Consider the following 19,134-nt stretch of genomic DNA (forward strand, 5'->3'; position numbering starts at 1 on the left):
TGACCTCTGACCTGTCCATTACGAAATTAAATAGATTTTTTTTAACACGTGATCATCCTCCACATAACACACAGGACAGCTGTATGGAGTTCCTAAAGCCGATGACAATGACTTGATGACGCAAACGCCACTGAAGCCCTGCCTTACCCACACGGACAGCAGACATTTATTGTATCATCACAGAGGGAAAAATCTTTTGATCAGATTAAAAATAACTTACAATAAAAACAGTGGAAAAAGTTATTAATGGAACGTTCTCTAGTCCCTAGGGATGTGACTGCCTGGCACGGGAGGCTGCAGAGGGGAGGACGGCTCATAATAATGGCTGGAAGGGAGTAAATGGAATGGTATCAAACACATGTGTTTAATGTATTTGATACCATTCCACTGATTCTGCTCCAGCCATTACCATGAAACTAGTTCTCCCCAATTAAGGTGCCACCCACATGTGCTGCCTGGGTATGTATGTATGGTACCACAGGCTGGCAGAGGACACATCTACAGGCTACCACTGGAATAACAGTAAGAGGGTGTGATAGCATCTCTGTTTACTGTGTGCCTTCAAACAGTGGGGTCTCTCATGGAACCTCTTAACAGAACAAAACCCATTGGGAACATCTACTGTTTTGACATGGGAAAACATCAAAGTGGACAGACATGATAGTGATAATATCAGCCGTTTAGCAGACGCTTTTATCCAAAGTGACTTACAGTCATGCTTGCGTAAATATTACATTTGGGTGGCCCTGGGAATTGAACCCACAACCCTGGCAATGCAAGCACCATGCCATACCAACTGAGCCATACAGGCTTATTAATAAGAGAGACATTCTTTAATGTTAATTACTTCAACTTACCTTGTCCAATTTTCAACTTTCATCCAACGTGAACAAGTCGACATGTTTAGAGACAAATCTCACATTCCAAAGAAAGTTGAGCAACTGCAGTATATTAGACCCTGATTTATCATTGTATTATTGCATCATTTTCACTACGTTCCCTGTGTTGTTACTCAGCTATTAGTACATTTAATATATCCTCTAGAGAGAGAGCTAAAGCGTTCTTCTGGTAAAAGATGTAATCAATGAATGCCTCCTAATGTACCATTTCCTGAATTGAGTCTGGACCGGACGTCAGATGGCAGCAACTAATGTTCTTTCCCAACTTCACTGATTCACAATGTGTTCCACTTTACGAACTAGTAAGGGAACTAGAAACCATATAATTGGGCATCTAAATGTCCCAACATGTAGTCCATAAAAGTTTATTTTTGCAAGGAAAAGAAAAGCTATTCAAATCTATGAAGAATAGCAGAATCATTTTCCCTTACCTGTTCTCAATGGTACCACATCACAGGTGACGACAGGTCAAAAAGGAATATCTCAGTTACTGAGAATCAAGTCCCAGAGTAAAAACAGTCTCACCTCAATGTCTCAGTGTTCTTCAGTTACCTTGACTACGTGTGTCAAAAAGAGACATATCAAACGTAGATGATCTATACTCTCACCTCTTACTTTTCTCTTTTAATAACTTGTTTCCCCTCTTCTCTCCTGTCAAGGCAACAGAGGCAATGCAAGAGGCGTCTGAAGATGAATACCAAGCTTTGTCCTCTCCAGAAGTTTGGGCCGGCAGAGTCTTTTCACAAACTGAGAGGATGAGAGAGAAAAAAGAAAGAGAGAGAGAGAGAGAGAGAGAGAGACCAGCAAGCAAGAGGAGGTGGTCAGAGCTGCTTTTGTTTGAAAAGTCCGTTTTTCCTTCAAATGGAGATATCCAAAGTTAGATGGAGAGGAGGGTAGATAAGTGGAATATAGCCTTGGTCAGTACCCAGGACCCTGCCTTTTCCCTTTTGTTCCTGGGCAGGAGTGTAGAGCTCTGAGTGTAGCAGAGTCTGCCTGGGCTATATTTAACAAGTGTTCTCAGTCACTCATGGCTGTTAGCAGCTGAGCAGATTGAGGGAAGCTTTTCCAAGCCCCTCTGACAGCTGAACTATCCCACTCTGAAGCGGGCAGGGGAAGTCCAGCTCCACCACTCCCGCCAGAGCAGAGGCAGGGTTAGCAAGGAGGGCTCAGTCTCTGCCTGGTTAGTCAATACACAGTCATCTTTTCTAAGAAGCAAATGAGAAAATCGCAGGTAAATAATATAAGATCACCAGTTTGCCTTCAACCATTTGAGTATGAGAAGTTAGTTTATTGTTTTTGTGTAAAGGTGGTTCCACATTATGCATCCATTTGCTTGCTCAACAATTTTTCCCTAGAAGGATTCGACCACTGATACCGTACAGGGGCCAAGTTAACCTTTTCAAACAAAAATGATTTATTGAGAGCCATAAATATGAGAACATTTGTTCCCAATAAAACCAAGTCAAAACAAAGCATTACAAATGAGAAGCAGTGATCCACTCCTGTGAGGGTTCTGCTGCTGTAGTGTTACAAGCGTGACATCTAGCCTTAACAAACATAGGCTCTGATAACATCAAAGTGTTGTAAATGTCATTGTCTAAGGGTGTATGACCTTGTTCACGCTGTAATTGACAATAGCTCTCGCACCGGAGCAACTTGAACAACACGTCTTTCTTTAAAGTGATGGCATTTAAGAAACATAAACATTCATTGTGAGAGTAACTCCACCAGCATTACCAGTCACCATCGATATAGAAAGGAATAATCACAACCTTTTGGCAACTCTTTCCAATAAAACTAGCCTAAAGCTCAATCAATCAAGTTGGTTCTATAATGACACATGAAAGCTGGAACTTCAGACAGGTGCTAAGTTGCTAGGTCTCCTTGTTGAAATATGGTATCTAGTCTGGGTGTCTCCCAAATGGCAACCTATTTCCTATGTAGTGCACTACTTTTGACCAGAACCCTATGGGCCTTGGTCAAAAGTAGTGCACTACATTGGGAATATGGTGCCATTTGGGACGTAACCCCTAATGCTATTCAATACTTCGGAAACAGATGTACAGTATATGTTCACACAGAGGTCTTATTAATGCACAACTCATTATACTTGAACCACACGCCCCAATGAAGACATAAAGTTGGTGTGAGAGGAGATGTTGTTGTTTTAAAACATGGATCCTTCTATATTTTTAGCCCAGAGCTGATGGTGGTCCTCACATTAAGATTCAGTGTTGCACTTGTGGATAACATGAGACACATAATGTGCCACTTGAGACACGGCTGTAAAAGTGACCAAACTGTTTCTAAGTCTAAGTATTTTATTAAGTAATCTAGTGGTTAGAGATAATTCTTCTGTGTAGATGACATACACTGAGTATACAAAACATTAAGAACACCTGCTCTTTCCATAACATAGACTGACCACGTGAATCCAGGTGAAAACTATGATCCCTTACTGATGTCACTTGTTAAATCCACTTTAATGAGTGTAGATAAAGGGTGGAGACAAGTTAATGAAGGATTTTTAAGCCTTGAGACAATTGAAACATGGATTGTGTATGTGTGCCATTCAGAGTGTGAATGGGCAAGACAGAAAATGCCTTTGAACTGGGTATGGTAGAGTTCACGCCCTGACAAAATGAGGCTGTTCTGAGGGCAGAAAGGGGCTGTTTCCCTACAATTCTATCCGCATATCCTTCCTAATTATTATGTCCACGTTCGATCATCATCCTGACATGTGCAATAACAACAGTAAAATGACAACTGAAAGTTTATTGTATAATTCTTTTAAATCTTTCCGGAACATGAAGGGTGATGGTGTGCTCATAACTGTGGCTATGGTTACAGTCTTCCATTCTCTCCTAATGCACAGGGAGCCGGAAACCAAAGCACTGCACATTACTGACAATTGAGTCAGGGCCTCTCCTTTGCTCTGCTCCCTAATGCTCCGAGATGGTTATCATGGCCAGGACCTCTCTGTCGGGCATTTCATCTGGGGTTACTAAGATACTGATCAAGTCAGTACCTTTTGAAGTCATTTTCCAAAATGTTTGTTTACCTTAAGAGCCCTTTGCTTTTTGGATGGACCCAATACCTTTGCTCAAGATCTTATCGTTTGCAACTGTACAGTTCCTCTGATCAATCAAAGAAATACAGTGAGCGATTCATGTCGTTGCCATTGACAATACACGTAGAAATGGATGTGTATAACTCCCCACGACCTCTTTGTAATCAAGCCAAATCAAACTGCAAGGTGCATTGAATCAAGCTCTGTCATTCAATCTAGCTAATAGAGACAGTGTGTTCCATTGTGAGAAATGCTAAGTGTAGAATTTGATACGGCCCTCAACAGACTCATCCACGGTAAGGCAGGATGAGCAAATAGGCAGCAAGGCAGCTCTCTGTCACATAGCAACCCAGACCTATTTTGGGGAGGTGTTTAAATGTGCTTGTAAAATCAAGGTCCATGTCATTTGTTATTGGCAAGTAAAATTAAAGCAACATTGGATACACTGTACTGAATCCTACGTATTTGGATGAGGTTCAACACTTGTTTTAGATATTAGGTTTTTCCCCCATGGGTATCCAGAGGTTCATAATTATATTTTGCCCTCTGTAGATTACATATATCTATCTTCACAAGAGATGGGTTCAGCATCTGTAGCGTGTCACATTTGGCAAAGGAAAATGTATCAAATTATTTACACATTTACACGGTTCGTTCTAGGTGTCTGGAAACAGATGTTTAGTGACTTTCATTAAGGCTAGATCTCTGTCCTCTTTATGGCAAAATATAAATTATGCAACATCTGTTTTGCAGTTTTTCTGGTGAGCGATTTCATGCTAATGTCATTAGCGCACCATAATGTGCCAAACAAAATAATATCCTATTGAGCTGCAACATAATGTAACATAATGTTTCCGATATGTGTAATGTCTAGCTTGTGGGGAGCTGGCTAGAGCAGTCGAGTTAGATTTTGCAACACACAAAATTTGTTTCAGGAAATCATTAATCATCAGTTAGTAGTAGTGGAGCTTCAGTAATAACACATTAGCTGAGATTTGTGCATTAAATACGGAGACACCCCCCCCCCCTTACATTGGTCTATTTAGCCTTATGTATGAAAGCCCTCATCTGTTTTGTATTATAGGGAACATAGGACCCTTTCAGTTAATATCACACGTCAATGGTACAGGCTGTTAGGCTATGAATATTTAATTATATTTTCATGCCACTGGCTTTACCATAATGGAGTTTCAGTGGAGACAATGAATAGGCTACTTGACCTTGGGTCTTTACAGTGGGAGTATATGAAGTAGTAGGCCTATGCATTGGAGAAATGGCTGCATCCAATTACAACAATCAGGAGGCATTTGAGGGCATGCCACTACACACCACACATTTTACAGATTTGTATCGGATTATTTAAGATAAATGCATACTTTTTTTTATGAAATGGAAAGTTATTACATATATTTGTACAGCAGCTCATTTATTCTGGGGTATAATGATTTCATTCAGAGCAACAATACAGCACTGAGAAGTGAGTCGGCTATGTGACATGAGAGGGTGTTGTACTCAGAGATGGCTCAGCTTCTACTAGAGAGTTGTCGCCACCTAGCAGTTCTCTGTGGTTTGGGAATGGGAATTTAGGGATGTGGTATTTCTGAATGAAATCAGTTATGCGAACACTGCTGAATAGTAGGGATGGGAAGATAGATTTTTTCTTGTCTTCGTCAATACATCACATATTTTGTCACTTCGCACATAAGCACTTATTTTCAAGCATGAATTAGTCACAGGCAGCTTATCATGGTAGATGATTGTAACCGTGGTTCAATTTACTTGCAGTTGTTTAGCCAGCCCTTCACAGGCCGAATAAAACCACAATAAGGCAACAGCAGCAGAGGTGCAGAAGTAGACCCACATGTATTATTTTGACAATGTTTTACCTAACACCTCTGAGTAATAGGCAAATCAATAACGTTGGGCTTTTCTAGCAAATTATTCTAGCTACCAAACAATGTTTCCCCATTTACAACTAGCTAGGTACTTTGTAACAATCGAATGGGCACAACGTGTGTAGAGCTAGCACAATTATTCTGAGACCATCACGGTACATTTGGGAACGAACTGTTTGTTGGCTGAAAAAGTAATCGACACATTCTGCGTTGTGCGTAGAACCACAAAAGCCAACTCGCGAGCCCTCTGCGAGATTGGGTCGCTGGTGAGCAGCAAACACCATCTGAAAAAGAAAGAGAACATGGAATAAACATGGCACACAACATAAGCTTTTTTGAAGGTAAAGTGAGACTTATTTTACCTAGCTAATTGTAAAGGCAAGGCGGCAATGTTTGTTAGCGATCGCATTCCCAGGTCTCTAAATGAGACGTCGGATCCCAGCGCGCGTGCCTCAAATTTTGGTTTCAATCATGTTCGGAGAGCGCTAGCAACTAGCTAGCGAGCTAAAGTTAGCTATTCCGTGCAGAACTAGCTAGCTACATTTATTCACATAACTTACATCTGTAGCTACATTGTTCGTCGTGAATGGACATTTCAGAAACAAAACGACCTAATAGGCACGATTAAAATGGAATTGTCAGTGTCACGTTGCGTTACTGAACGCCGTCTATAGTTATGCTAGCTACTAAGCTAGCTAGCTAACTTGCCCGTGTATGTCTGACTAGCTAGCCAGAAGCTATCCGACTACCTACTAGCTAAGCTAGCTAGCCTCAAATGTCGTAGGAAATGGGACACGGTTTTACTGACATAAGTTTACGCAGTATTTTACAGGAGTAATATGTTTATATAAATTATAGCTTGCTGTGCCATGGGGTAAAGTTGTAACTTACTTGTGGACGTAGGTACTGAATGTACTGTAGATAATGGTTAAGATTGAACAGTCAGACAGCAAGGCCTAGCTGGCTAACGTTAGCTACCTAGACATAATTGTTGACAGGCCTTCATGTCAGCTATACTTTTATGTCCTTTTTGTTTTTCATTTGAAAATATTTAACAGTGGATCAACCTAACGTTATTTGTTGGTTAGCAATCAAGCTAACGTTAGTTATAAACAATACATTATTTCTGCTTTTCAAGGTCTTAAAGCTCAGAGAAGGGTTGTCAGTTTCAATTTCAGACAGCGCATAACAAAGTAGCTAGTCTGATGGTGTTCATGTAAATAGCCAGCAACCCAAGAAGGACAAACCATATGCTTTATAATATGCATGCTTATATCAAAGTGCTAACTAGCTCAAAAACAAGGAAGGGAACACTTCTGTAAGCACCATGCCAGTGTGGAATGTGGTGTCTCCAAATTCAGTGTGTTGGGGGTGGGGGAGTTGAGGATATAGGTATAGCTAAGGTATATCATCTGCACATAACTCTTAATAACTCTTAACAAGACCAACACCTAATATATTTTGCTGTTAACACTCATAGTCATGACCAATTAAGTAATAGGCCTAAGTTATTAATTGCCTGTGCCACAGACTATGGAGCAAGGACGTAGTTAGTGAGGACAGTATGCAACCCAAAGGCATATTGATAAAGGCAACCCCTGGAATAACTTTGTTTATTAGTTATTTCTATACTAAATTACTAGCTTTATAGACCACATCCTGTGAGAAGGGTCAGTACATTGAGACATTAATCTGACAGATTCTAAAGGGAGGCTAAATGTAATTCTAGAAAACTCTAAAAACACATGACAATCTTTTTCAATTATAAATAACTGTAAGTGCCTACAGTGGGTCAGCTAAGTGGGAAATATCTTGCTGTACCTAGCATAGACTGGTTTGGCCTGTCTTGCGGCAGTCTGTCTGGCAACAGTGCCCACAGTGTTGAGAAGGGAACAAAGCTGCAGTGACTGTGTCATTGAGCCATGGGTTTGAACCACCGAGCCAGACTCAAAGCGATCCTTCAACTGCTGTGCCCATCTATGACTGACCAGCCTCATTCATTTAGACTGCTGATGGTGTTATGAAGAAGGTGGGCTAACGCATGTAGGGTGGAAGCCTTGATTTCATAACAATGTAAGGATAGCCTACAGTGTTAGGAAATCAAATCATTGCTAGTCGGGTGAAAATGGAACGTGCTCAGTGGTCAAGCCATGACCTAATTATCTAGGCTACAGTTGGTGTACTAAGAGCCGGTGTAGATGCATTTCTAACTGTTAGCCTAAACACTTACAGTGACAAGAGTTTTTGACAGCAAAATATAGACCCTTTGGCCAACTGCCACATCCCCAGCTTCACTGCGTACCCTGCTGCTGTGCCACATAGTATTTATTGGAAAACATTTTAAGTGCTTCCTTGAAATGGTTTCCTCAGACATTGATATGGAGAGGCCTACAGTTATGTGATTGCACAAAACACACCTACTCAAAGCATCATGCAAATAACTTTGTGAAATACCGCCATCCAAAAACTGTTTTTGTCGTCTCTAAACCAGCTATTGTGATTGTCATGAGATATTACGACTCCACCGTGTCTCATTTTCGAGCAGCACGGTGCTACGCCTCTAAGCCTGTTACACATTTATGATGAGAGTCACCATAGGAAATGAGTCTTGTCGTCCACAGAGAGGGGGAGTTGCTCCTTGGCAAACACCTGCTCTGTTGTCAGCTGCCGATGTGTCTCCTCTGCTTACAGTTTTATCGCAGACCTGATTTAAGCTTCATTCATCAAAGAACATAAAAGGGGTATTCAGTTATTTCTTTGTTGACTTGACTTTAGGTTGAGGTAATTTGGCTTCATCTTAACATCAGATTCATTATCTAGTTTTAGGATTACTCATGAATCGAAGTTCTCTTTGTTGATTTGAATTATGCATATGGTGCTAATACAAGCAGTGTTGAAATGATTAGTGCAACTCCTTGAAGTACACATGATCATTTCAACTGATGCCCTCATTTACCTGTCGTGTAACTGAACTCATGCAAGTTGTGGTTTATTATATTCAAGCTCTGGATAGATCAGAGGCCAGGCGAGATGGAGGGTACAAGCAGAACTGGAGCTTTTCTCTTTCTGAAGGCAGTGAAGAGGAGAGGAGACATGAGTAAGCATTTCTCCTCCGGACCTCATTTCAGCACTCAGCATCGCTGCATTGCATCAATTTCACCCTGCCACCCGCCGTATCCACCAAACTGACAGACCCCAAGATTCTTTTTGTTCTGTTTATTAGTATTCCCACCTGAGAGCCTGCCTTGCCACCAGCTTAATATACAGATATGGCCACATGCACACGCACTGTCTGCATGCAGAGTCTGTGTTGTAATAGAAGTGTGTAGACTGTAGAAGTGTTTTACACTAGGGATACAAACTGACAGTGATGTTACTGTAAAACTACATGTATCACAGAATCATGCAGTTACATATGACATCATTTTTGTAATTCAATAATTGATGTAATCCAGTAACTTAAGGATGTACCCAATATGTTTATCCGATGGTTTGGTCTAAGTGGACATAAAACCAAGGCATTATCTAACCACCCCTTTTTCGCTTCTTTTCTCCTAAGCTGCACATCGGTGGTGACCACGAAGGAGATGGATGGACAGCAGCACTCCTCCCCAGAGGGGCAGAAGGTACTGTAGGCTACCTCCCTCACTAAGGAAAGCCTTATCTTGCACCCCTCCGCGTTACTCACATTTATGGCATTGTTGCTCGCAGCAGGCTACAGGCTTTCTGCTCTGTCCTGTTGGTGCCCTCTGCCGTTCTGTCTCATCTCTCTCCCTTTTTATATGTCCTTATTCTTTTCTGTCTAATTCATTCTTTCTCTCCTTTCTTTTTCTTTCTCTCTCGCTCTGTCAAATCTTGTATGGCAAAGCCATCCAGAGGACTCCAGCTTTGTACCAGTAAAATGTTTTGTGCTGGTGAAAAGTTCATGTTTTGACATTTTGATGCTAACTTAACTATTAGAATACACAGAACATTTAATCCGATGACATTTATTGTGAATGTGATATTATTTTGGGGTATTATTACTAAATATTCCAAACCTGTTTCTCTTGTCTCAACTGAACAGTGAACAAGAACATCAGCTCAGTGCTGTTTTTGCCATAACTTTATCAGTGTTTAATGCAGCATCACTCAGGCATATACAGTATGCTCTCAGCAGAAATGCACTGCAACATACTTTATGTAATCAGATCCTCTTTGGTAATTCTCTTCTTTGTTGTCTCTCTCTCCACCAGTCCCCCGCTCTTAGGCACTTCTCTTCTGCGGATCCCCTGAAAACATACGAAAACAGGCCAAATGCAAATAATCACATAAGGGCTCTAAACAAACTAGGAACTGGCAAGAGGCTAAGGTATGGCACATCATTGTTGCTAGTATCTCTCCTGTCCAAGTTGGAACGTTTTGATGACAAAGGCAAATATCATAATGAACAAATTCGACCTGTGTTCAGTGAAACCCGGCAGATGTTGTTTCTCTGCTTTCCTCTCTAGTGAAATCCCATACCCGGTAGCAACGACGTCACCAATGCCGAACAGAACAGACTATTTAATCGGCAGCCCAACACCGCCTCAAGGGGTCGTTCTACAGGGGAGACACTTTCAGCACACCCACCATGTTCCTGCTGCAATGAGGAAACCTGTCCAAAGGTATGAGCCCTCACTGAAGTCACACTAGTCATACTGCATAACAAAGCATTGAAAGCGACTCTGTGGTTTTGTATGTCAGAACGCTTGATTTCTCCCAAGTTGCCAGGTAGGGCTGGATCTCTAGTCGATCGAAGAGAGAACATGTTACTCTCCCTTTTTATGTAAGGGTTTGATCAATTCCGTTTGGCTAATTGCCATCAAGTTGGAGGTACAGCCCATTTAATCATGGATCACCACAATTATTGTGTTAGACTTGATTGTATTGGTAGACGAGACTTACTCTCTCCATTTTCCTTTCTTAAGCAACCTTGACTTAAAGGAAAGGTAAGACATTGAACCCAGTGGATTTTCTCAGCCACGCTTTGTGCTGCAACCACTCGTAGTGAGCTGAACGGTCTGATCTCTTTGTCCTGTTCTAACATTGCATTTCATGTCATGCTGTAGTCAAAGCAGTAGTGCCTGTGACCACGTGCGTTTGTACTCTTTAGCTAACTTAATACCCTGCTCAACGTGCATCCACCCACCTTTGGTCTGGATCTGTAGGGCACTGACTGAAGTCTGTTTGCATGGAATATCCCATGTCATGTGTTTCATCATAGCCTTACTCCATTGTGAAATAGCTTCATTAGCCCTCCTACCCTTCATATTGCATATTTTTCTTATCTCCAATGATCCACTGCGGATTTGAGTTGTTTACCTCATTTATGGCTGTTGACAAAAAAAGTATTTGTTTTAAATGGCTGTGCTTCTAACCAGAGCCATATATTTAGACATATCTAGATGGCTGTGCTTCTGACCAAACTGTGCCATTTTTCTTCCCTCAGGAAAGAGTACAGCACCACCCAGCAGCAGATCCAACCAGTAGAAGTAGAGAGCATCATTCTCACCTGTCCAGAGAGCCCAGGTAAGACGACACATTCACTGTATTTCAGGGTTTCCGTCATGAAAATGTGGCGCCGGACATTTGACCGGCAGCATTTCAATTTACCGGACATTTGAGAACTGTACCGGACCCATGTGCATTGGGTGCGTAACCTGATTCGGGTGTCCAATCACCGTTCTCAGAATGACAGAAGTCACATCTTAGATTATGGTAAATAATCTTCCCAGAATATGCAAGTCGAGGATGAAATGACGTGTCCTTGCCGTGCACTTTGAGGATGTTAGAGGAACTGTGCACATTTACATTTTCCCCAGACCACAAAACGAGTAGCAAAATCGCTAGCCTATGTATAGGCGGCACGCGAGTTTGAAGTTTGGAGAAGAACATTTCACCGTAAAAATGCACCTTTTATAATAAAGCATTCCATGCATCATCGCATTTGCAGACTTATGTAAGATAGCCCACTATTCGTAATTTGTTGAGTAGATTGGAGAATCAAAATTTAGTCTGATAATATAACTCGGATCGCTGTTCGCAAAAAAAGAAAAAAGACAGTTCAATGCATGGCTGAGCGCGTATAGCGTAGAGGCCTGGGCTATAGGCAATATCGGGTACGTTTCTTCTTTCTTTGCACGTGAAACACATTTCTTGCGATTCTGCTGCACTTTATATGACCGGAGACATTAGCAGAATCTTGTGAAATATAACAAATTACAGGGTAGCCTACTCTTAACACTGACAAACAGTCAAAACATTTCCTGTCCATATAATAGGCCTATGAGAAGGGGATACACAACTAGAATATGACGTCCGTCTGAACTGGAGGAGGAAATTATTATCCAAAAACAAACTTTTAAGTGGCACTGACCCAACAATGATAGAGTGAATATGTGCAGTGCGCACCAGGGATATGGCTGTTGCTCTCCGCTGGTTCCAATTTGATAGGCTATAGGCCTGTTGTTCGCTCAACTAAAAGGCAGAGTAGTCTTTTCATTCATCTCTTTACAGCAATAGTTTGGAAAGCAAATGGCTATGTTTTCTTGTGATTGAATGTAGAAGTATTGTGATATGCCTGGATGGGCGTCTGTACTTTTCACTGACAGTCACAACTCAACAATCATCTATTTGGTATTTGCAGTGCACGCTGCCAAAATTGCGCGGGTCGCCTTTCCTCCCGACTGTAGGCAATGCGATTTAAAAAAAAATCCACAAGGTGTCATTTTCTTACGGCTAGGAGAAGCTAATGATCCTCTGTGGCCAAATCTTGCTTTATCTTTTGAAGTATGGTATTTATTTATGTATCGACAGGTGTAGGCTAATTAGGCTATATAATTTTGCCAATTTAATTCAGTTTACTAAGGGATGGCTTAGCTTCCCCTAGCCTTGTGGATATGCTGCATATGAGCCTATGCCAATCTACTATCCCCCATTTGTAGAAACGTCTACCTATTCTATTGGTCAGCTTGTCGAGAAACAAATAGCCCAAACAGGCTATGGGACGGTAGATCCCAAATTCGTCTAACCAGTAAGCCTAGGCTACATTAACAAACAAAAAAAGTTGAAGCAATGAATCTGCAAGATATCAATCAGAACATTTAGCTTAAAATGTCGATAAACTATAATTTCTTAACTTTTTCAGCGCAGCAGTAGGCTACGCGCGGATGTGCATTTGGCTATTGGACAATGAAAGAAAGTGGAAAACCAATAGAACATGAGAGAAATAGGCTACTTGTTTCAATGACATATGGAAGTCTTTATAAAACAATAGACTACTGGTTTCAATGACATATGGAAGTCTTTATAAAACAATAGGCTACTGGTTTCAATGACATATGGAAGTCTTTATAAAACAATAGACTACTGGTTTCAATGACATATGGAAGTCTTTATAAAACAATAGACTACTGGTTTCAATGACATATGGAAGTCTGTATAAAACAATAGGCTACTTGTTTCAATGACATATGGAAGTCTTTATAAAACAATAGACTACTGGTTTCAATGACATATGGAAGTCTGTATAAAACAATAGGCTACTGGTTTCAATGACATATGGAAGTCTTTATAAAACAATAGACTACTGGTTTCAATGGCATATTGAAGTCTTTATAAAACAATAGACTACTGGTTTCAATGGCATATGGAAGTCTTTATGAAATAATTGCCTCCACAGATATGGTCGGAATTTGCCAAGGCTACATTGAAGCAAGATAAAACATGTCTCCATAATATGTAGTAAAACGTTCAGGTTTCAAACAATTAAGTAGCGACACTGAACAAAAATAGACAATTTCTATGATTTTACTGAGTTACAGTTCATATAAGGAAATTGGTCAGTTTTTAAATAAATTGATTAGGCCCTAATCTATGGATGACTTGGGATACAGATACGCATCTGTTAGTCACAGATATAGTGTATTCAGACCCCTTGACATTTTCCACATTTTGTTACGATGCAGCCTTATTCTAAAATTGATCAAATTTGTTTTTTTCCCTCAATCTACACAGAAAACCCTATAATGACAAGGCAAAAACGGGTTTAGACATTTTTGCTAATGTATAAAAAAATGTCATGAAATATCACATTTACATAAGTATTCAGACCCTTTACTCAGTACTTTGTTGAAGCATCTTTGGCAGCGAGTCTTCTTGGGTATGACATTACAAGCTTGGCACACCTGTATTTGGGGAGTTTCTCCCATTCTTTTCTGCAGATCCTCTCAAGTGCTGTCAGGTTTGATGGGGAGCGTTGCTGCACAGCTATTTTCAGGTCTCTACAGAGATGTCTGATCGGGTTCCAGCTCTGGCTGGGCCACTCAAGGACATTCAGAGACTGTCTTGGCTGTGTGCCTAAGGTCGTTGTCTTGTTGGAAGGTGAACCTTCGCCCCAGTCTGAGGTCCTGAGCGCTCTCACATCAAGGATCTCTCTGTACTTTGCTCAGTTCTTCTTTCCCTCGATCCTGACTAGTCTCCCAGTCCCTGCCACTGAAAAACATCCCCACAGCATGATGCTGCCACCACCATGCGTCACTATAGGGATGGTGCCAGGTTTCTTCCAGATGTGATGATTGTCAATCAGGCCAAAGAGTTCAATCTTGGTTTCATCAGACCAGAGAATTTTGTTTCTCATGGTCTGAGAGCCCTTTCGGTACCTTTTGGCAAACTCCTGGCGGTCTGTTGTGCCTTTTACTGAGAAGTGGCTTCCATCTGCCCACTCTACCATAAAGGCCTGATTGGTGGAGTGCTGCAGAGATGGTTGTCCTTCTGGAAGGTTCTCCCATCTCCACAGAAGAACTAGAGCTCTGTCAGTGACCGTCGGGTTCTTGGTCACTTCCCTGACCAAGGCCCTTCTCCCCCGATTTCTCAGTTTGGCAGAGCAGCAAGAGCAGGAAGAGTCTTGGTGGTTCCAAACTTTTCAATTTTCGAATGATGGAGGCCACTGTGTTCTTGGGGACCTTCAATGTTGCAGAAATGTTTTTGTACCCTTCGCCAGATCTGTGTCTCGACACAATCCTGTCTCGGAGCTCTACGGACAATTGCTTCAACCTCATGGCTTGGTTTTTGCTCTGTCATGCACTTATAATTGTGGGACCTTATATAGACAAGGTGTGTGCCTTTTCTAAATCATGTCCAATCAATTGAATTCACCACAGGTGGACTCCGATCAAGTTATAGAAACATCTGAAGGATGATCAATGGAACAGGATGCTCCTGAGCTCAATTTGGAGTCTCATCGGAAAGGGTCTGAATACTTACTGTAATTTCCGGACTATTGAGCACACCTGAATATAAGCCGCACCCACTGAATAAAAAAAATAAAGATATTATTTTAAACATAAATAAGCCGCACATGTCTAAGCCGCAGGTGCCTACCGGTACATTGAAACAAATTAACTTTACACAGGCTTTAACGAAACACGGCTTGTAACAAAAAATGAGCAGTAAACAGTAGCCTACCAAGAAAGTCATTGGTCACTATCTTCCTCCTCCTGTGCACTGAAACCACTGAAGTCATCTCCTTCGGTGTCGGAGTTGAATAGCCTCAGAATTGCTTCATCCGATATTGGATCGTTTTCACTGTCGCTCTCGTCACTTTCATCCGGAGGCAAATCCCCCGCTGAGCCCTCTTCAACACGCAGCAGTCCAGCCTTTCGAAACCCATTGATGATAGTGGATTTTTTGACAATGCTCCCCGCTGTCAGGACCCACAAATTTGAAAGCGGGAAAAATCCATATATTAGCCGCGTCATTGTTTAAGCCGCGAGGTTCAAAGCGTGGGAAAAAAGTTGCGGCTTATAGTCTGGAATTTACGGTATGTAAATTAGTATTTCTGTTTTTAATTTTTAATAAATTAGCAAAACTTTATAAAAAAAAATGTATTTGCTTTGTCATTATTGGGTATTGTGTGTAGATAGACAAGGATTGTTTTATTTATTGAATCCATTTTAGAGTAAGGCTGTAATGTAACAAAATGTAGAAAAAGTCAAGGGGTCGGAATACTTTCCGAATGCACCGTATATACATAAGTATGTGAACACCCCTTCACGTGAGTGGATTTTCGGTATTTCAGCCCCACCCGTTCCCGATAAGAAAATAAAATCAAGTACACAACCATGCAATCTCCATAGACAAACATTGGCAGTAGAATGGCCTTACTGAAGAGCTCAGTGACTTTCAACGTGGCACCGTCATAGGATGCCACCTTTCCAACAAGTCATTTCGTCAAATTTCTGCTCTACTAGAGCTGCCCCGGTCGACTGTAAGTGCTGTTATTGTGAAGAGGAAACGTCTAGGAGCACTAACTCCTCAGCCGCAAAGTGGTAGGCCACACAAGCTCACAGAACGGGACCACCGAGTGCTGATGGGCGCAGCGCGTAAAAAAAACCGTCTTTCATCGGTTGCAATACTCACTACTGTGTTTCAAACTACCTCTTCAAGCAATGTCCGCACAGTAACTTTTAGTCGGGAGCTTCGTGAAATGGGTTTCCATGGCCGAGCAGCCGCACACAAGCCTAAGATCACCACGCGCAATGCCACGTGTCGGCTGGAGTGGTTTAAAGCTCGCCATCATTGGACTCTGGAGCAGTGGAAATGCATTTTCACCATCTGGCAGTCCGACGGACGAATCTGGGTTTGGCGGATGCCAGGAGGTTCGCTACCTGCCCGACTGCGTAGTGACGACTGTAAAGTTTGGTGGTGGAGGCATAATGGTCTGGGGCTGTTTTTCATGGGTCGGGCTAGCTCCCTTAGTTCCAGTGAAGAGAAATCTTAATGCTACAATATACAATGACATTCTAGACAATTCTGTGCTTCCAACTTTGTGGCAACAGTTTGGAGAAGGCCCTTTCCTGTATCAGCATTGATATTGGCGAGAACTGGAACATGCTGCCGTAAACGTCAATCCAGAGCATTTCAAACATGCTCAATGGGTGACATGTCTGGCATTGGAAGAACTGGAACGTTTCCAGCTACTAGGAATTGTGTACAGATCCTTGCTACATGTGGCCATGCATTATCATGCTGAAACATGAGGGGATGGCAGCGGAGGAATGGCACGACAATGGGCCCCAGGATCTCGGCACGGTATCTCTGTGCATTCAAATTGCCATTGATAAAATGCAGTTGTGTTTGTTGTCTGTAGCTTATGCCTGCCCATATCATAACCCAACCGCCACCATGGGGCACTCTGTTCACAACATTCAAATTTAGAAACCGCTCGCCCACATGATGCCATACACGCAATCTGCCATCGGTACAGTTGAAACCTAGATTAATCCTTGAAGAGCACACTTCTGCAGCGTGCCTGTGGCAATCGAAGGTGAGCATTTGCCCACTGAAGTCGGCTACGATGCCAAACTGCGGTCCGGTCAAGACACTGGTGAGGACGACTAGCACACAGATGAGCTCCCATGAGATGGTTTCTGGCAGTTAGTTCAGAAATTCCTCGGTTGTGCAAACCCACAGATTCATCAGCTGTCTGGGTGGCTGGTCTCTGAGGATCCCGCAGGTGAAGACTGATGTTGAGGTCCTGGGGTGGCGTGGTTACACGTTGTGAGGCCGGTTGGACGTACTGCCAAATTCTTTAAAACGACGTGGAGGTGGCTTATGGTAGAGAAATGAACATTCAATTCTCTGGCAACAGCCCTGGTGGACAATTCATGCAGCCAACATGATTTTCTCTACAAAATGTTTGTGATACAAATGTAAAAAGCATGTCAAGCAGTCAAGTTTCTGTGTGAGAATTGCTATAACAATCTGTGATGCCCAAACCATCCTGGCATGGAATCACCCAGCATGGTTTTATATGTGGACAAAGTGTACTGTACTAAGATGTCGGTTAAATGCTAGTATCAGGATGTAATGTGGGACTTGGTACTAGGTGGTAGAGGGTGTCTGGATGTGGCTTTGCAGCCTCAGTCTCTGGCAGTGAAGGCTGTGGGGTCTGCGGGGCAGCAGATCTGGGCTGAGCCTCCTGCCTGTGTCTGCCAGAGGGGGATTGCAGCAGGCCTCGCAGATTAATCCGCCCGCAAAGCTCCTCTGAGAGGAAGGAGAGAGAGCCTGGCGGTCACAAATGAGCATGGGGAGGAAAGCAGCACACACAGGCAGTCAGGCTAATAAAGCACACTGTGCCCAGCCAGCCAACTCCTGCACAGCGAAATATGGGAGTGGTGATGATCACATGTGGTGCAGCAAGGTGACCTTGGAACATTGGAACACTGCACCCGTGTGCAACTTTTCCCCAGGGGCAATTGTTTCCACTCTGGCAATTTTTGTTTGTGTTGAAGATGAGGCTGGTTCTCAACCAGTTGTTACTGCACACTGTATATGACAGAAGTCATATTTCTCCTTTACATGTTATCTTTTGTTTCCTTTTTAGCCAACGACAACTCGAGCATCAAACGCGTGTCCAGCAGCACAGTCGGAGAGCCTCGGCGGAGGGCTGTTGTAGCTTTCCCTCGCAGGTTCAGATCGAGGAGGTAAGAGCAGTAGTTCATACACTTTGTCATCTCGGAGTAGGAGTGCTGATCTAGGATCAGTTTTTGCTTTTACATTATAATGGACATGTTAATATGGACGGGGGGGGGGGGGGCTGATCCTAAGTCAGCACTCCTACTCTGAGAAGCTTTATGTATAGGCCAGGCCCTGAAGGTCGAAAAGGACCTGTGCCTGCTTAGTAAGTGCATGTCTCTGTGGTCATCTAGATTTGACTGTTTAGTGTTTACCATGCAGCCTACCAGAGAGGACTCTGACCCTGCTGGGCTGGAGTGGCAGCTACTCTCCTCTGGGCCTTTCTCTCAGGCCTTGCTAGTCAACTATCAAACCATCCAGCCTGCTCCTTCCTGTCTGAGTCATACCTTTAGTGTCGTGCCTAGAGCCAGAGATGAATAAATACCTGACTAGAAAGAAGCATGTTTATCAGTTCCACTTTAGTTGACCATTTCAACCCAAAAGGGCAGACAGGTTTTAAGACGATACCCCTGACAGATTAGTGTTGAGAAGAAAATCTAAATATTTGAATGTGAACGTATCTGCTGCTGAAATTAAATTGTCTCATGTCTTTTCTGCAGGCCCTACATCAAAACGTAGTGTGCGGGAAGTGTAGCAAATCCAGTGACAACAGCACCATGTGTGAACACTGTGGGAACCCCTTGGCGTTGGAGGCCCCCCACCTCCACCACCCCCCCTGCAGCCCAGCCTACGTCCCCCACGCCCAGACCCCCCCATCCGACCCCACCCCCAT

The 19,134-nt window shown here is 42.5% G+C and overlaps 2 protein-coding genes across 9 annotated transcripts in view; one reads left to right on the plus strand and one right to left on the minus strand.

Annotated features, from left to right (window-relative positions):
• The window catches only part of LOC106607691 (filamin-A-interacting protein 1), a 46,198-nt gene extending 44,202 nt beyond the window's left edge, over positions 1-1,996 (minus strand). For 3 of the 6 annotated variants that reach the window (XM_045720753.1, XM_045720751.1, XM_045720752.1), the window contains exon 1: positions 1,331-1,996. The gene's annotated coding sequence lies outside the window, so the exon portion shown is untranslated. The remainder of the gene's footprint in view (positions 1-1,330) is intronic. The other 3 variants (XM_014204907.2, XM_014204904.2, XM_014204905.2) reach the window with 3 other exon arrangements.
• A 3,799-nt stretch (positions 1,997-5,795) lies between these two features.
• On the plus strand, positions 5,796-19,131 carry LOC123743467 (sentrin-specific protease 6). Of its 3 annotated transcripts, XM_045720757.1 has the most exons (9): positions 5,796-6,205; positions 8,868-8,961; positions 9,424-9,490; positions 10,100-10,215; positions 10,355-10,510; positions 10,814-10,834; positions 11,335-11,414; positions 18,271-18,370; positions 18,962-19,131. In XM_045720757.1, exons 1-9 carry the CDS (start codon positions 6,178-6,180, stop codon positions 18,978-18,980), a joined length of 681 nt encoding a protein of 226 aa, XP_045576713.1. In that variant the 5' UTR covers positions 5,796-6,177; the 3' UTR covers positions 18,981-19,131. The 3 variants fall into 3 exon arrangements, with proteins under 3 accessions (XP_045576713.1, XP_045576715.1, XP_045576714.1); XM_045720759.1 differs by lacking the exon at positions 8,868-8,961 and having other exon boundaries at positions 5,800-6,205; XM_045720758.1 differs by lacking the exon at positions 10,814-10,834 and having other exon boundaries at positions 5,810-6,205.
• The last annotated feature ends 3 nt before the right edge of the window (positions 19,132-19,134 follow it).

This window comes from Salmo salar, chromosome ssa06 (assembly GCF_905237065.1).
Source record: "Salmo salar chromosome ssa06, Ssal_v3.1, whole genome shotgun sequence".
Taxonomy (NCBI): domain Eukaryota; kingdom Metazoa; phylum Chordata; class Actinopteri; order Salmoniformes; family Salmonidae; genus Salmo; species Salmo salar.

Bases quoted from the DNA above. Each gene is read 5' to 3' on its own strand.
- LOC123743467 (XM_045720757.1), top strand. From the start codon at position 6,178: ATGGCACACAACATAAGCTTTTTTGAAG. The intron at 9,491-10,099 runs GTACTGTAGGCT...TCTCTCCACCAG, and splicing joins CCTCCCCAGAGGGGCAGAAG to TCCCCCGCTCTTAGGCACTT. The intron at 10,835-11,334 runs GTAAGACATTGA...TTCTTCCCTCAG, and splicing joins AACCTTGACTTAAAGGAAAG to GAAAGAGTACAGCACCACCC.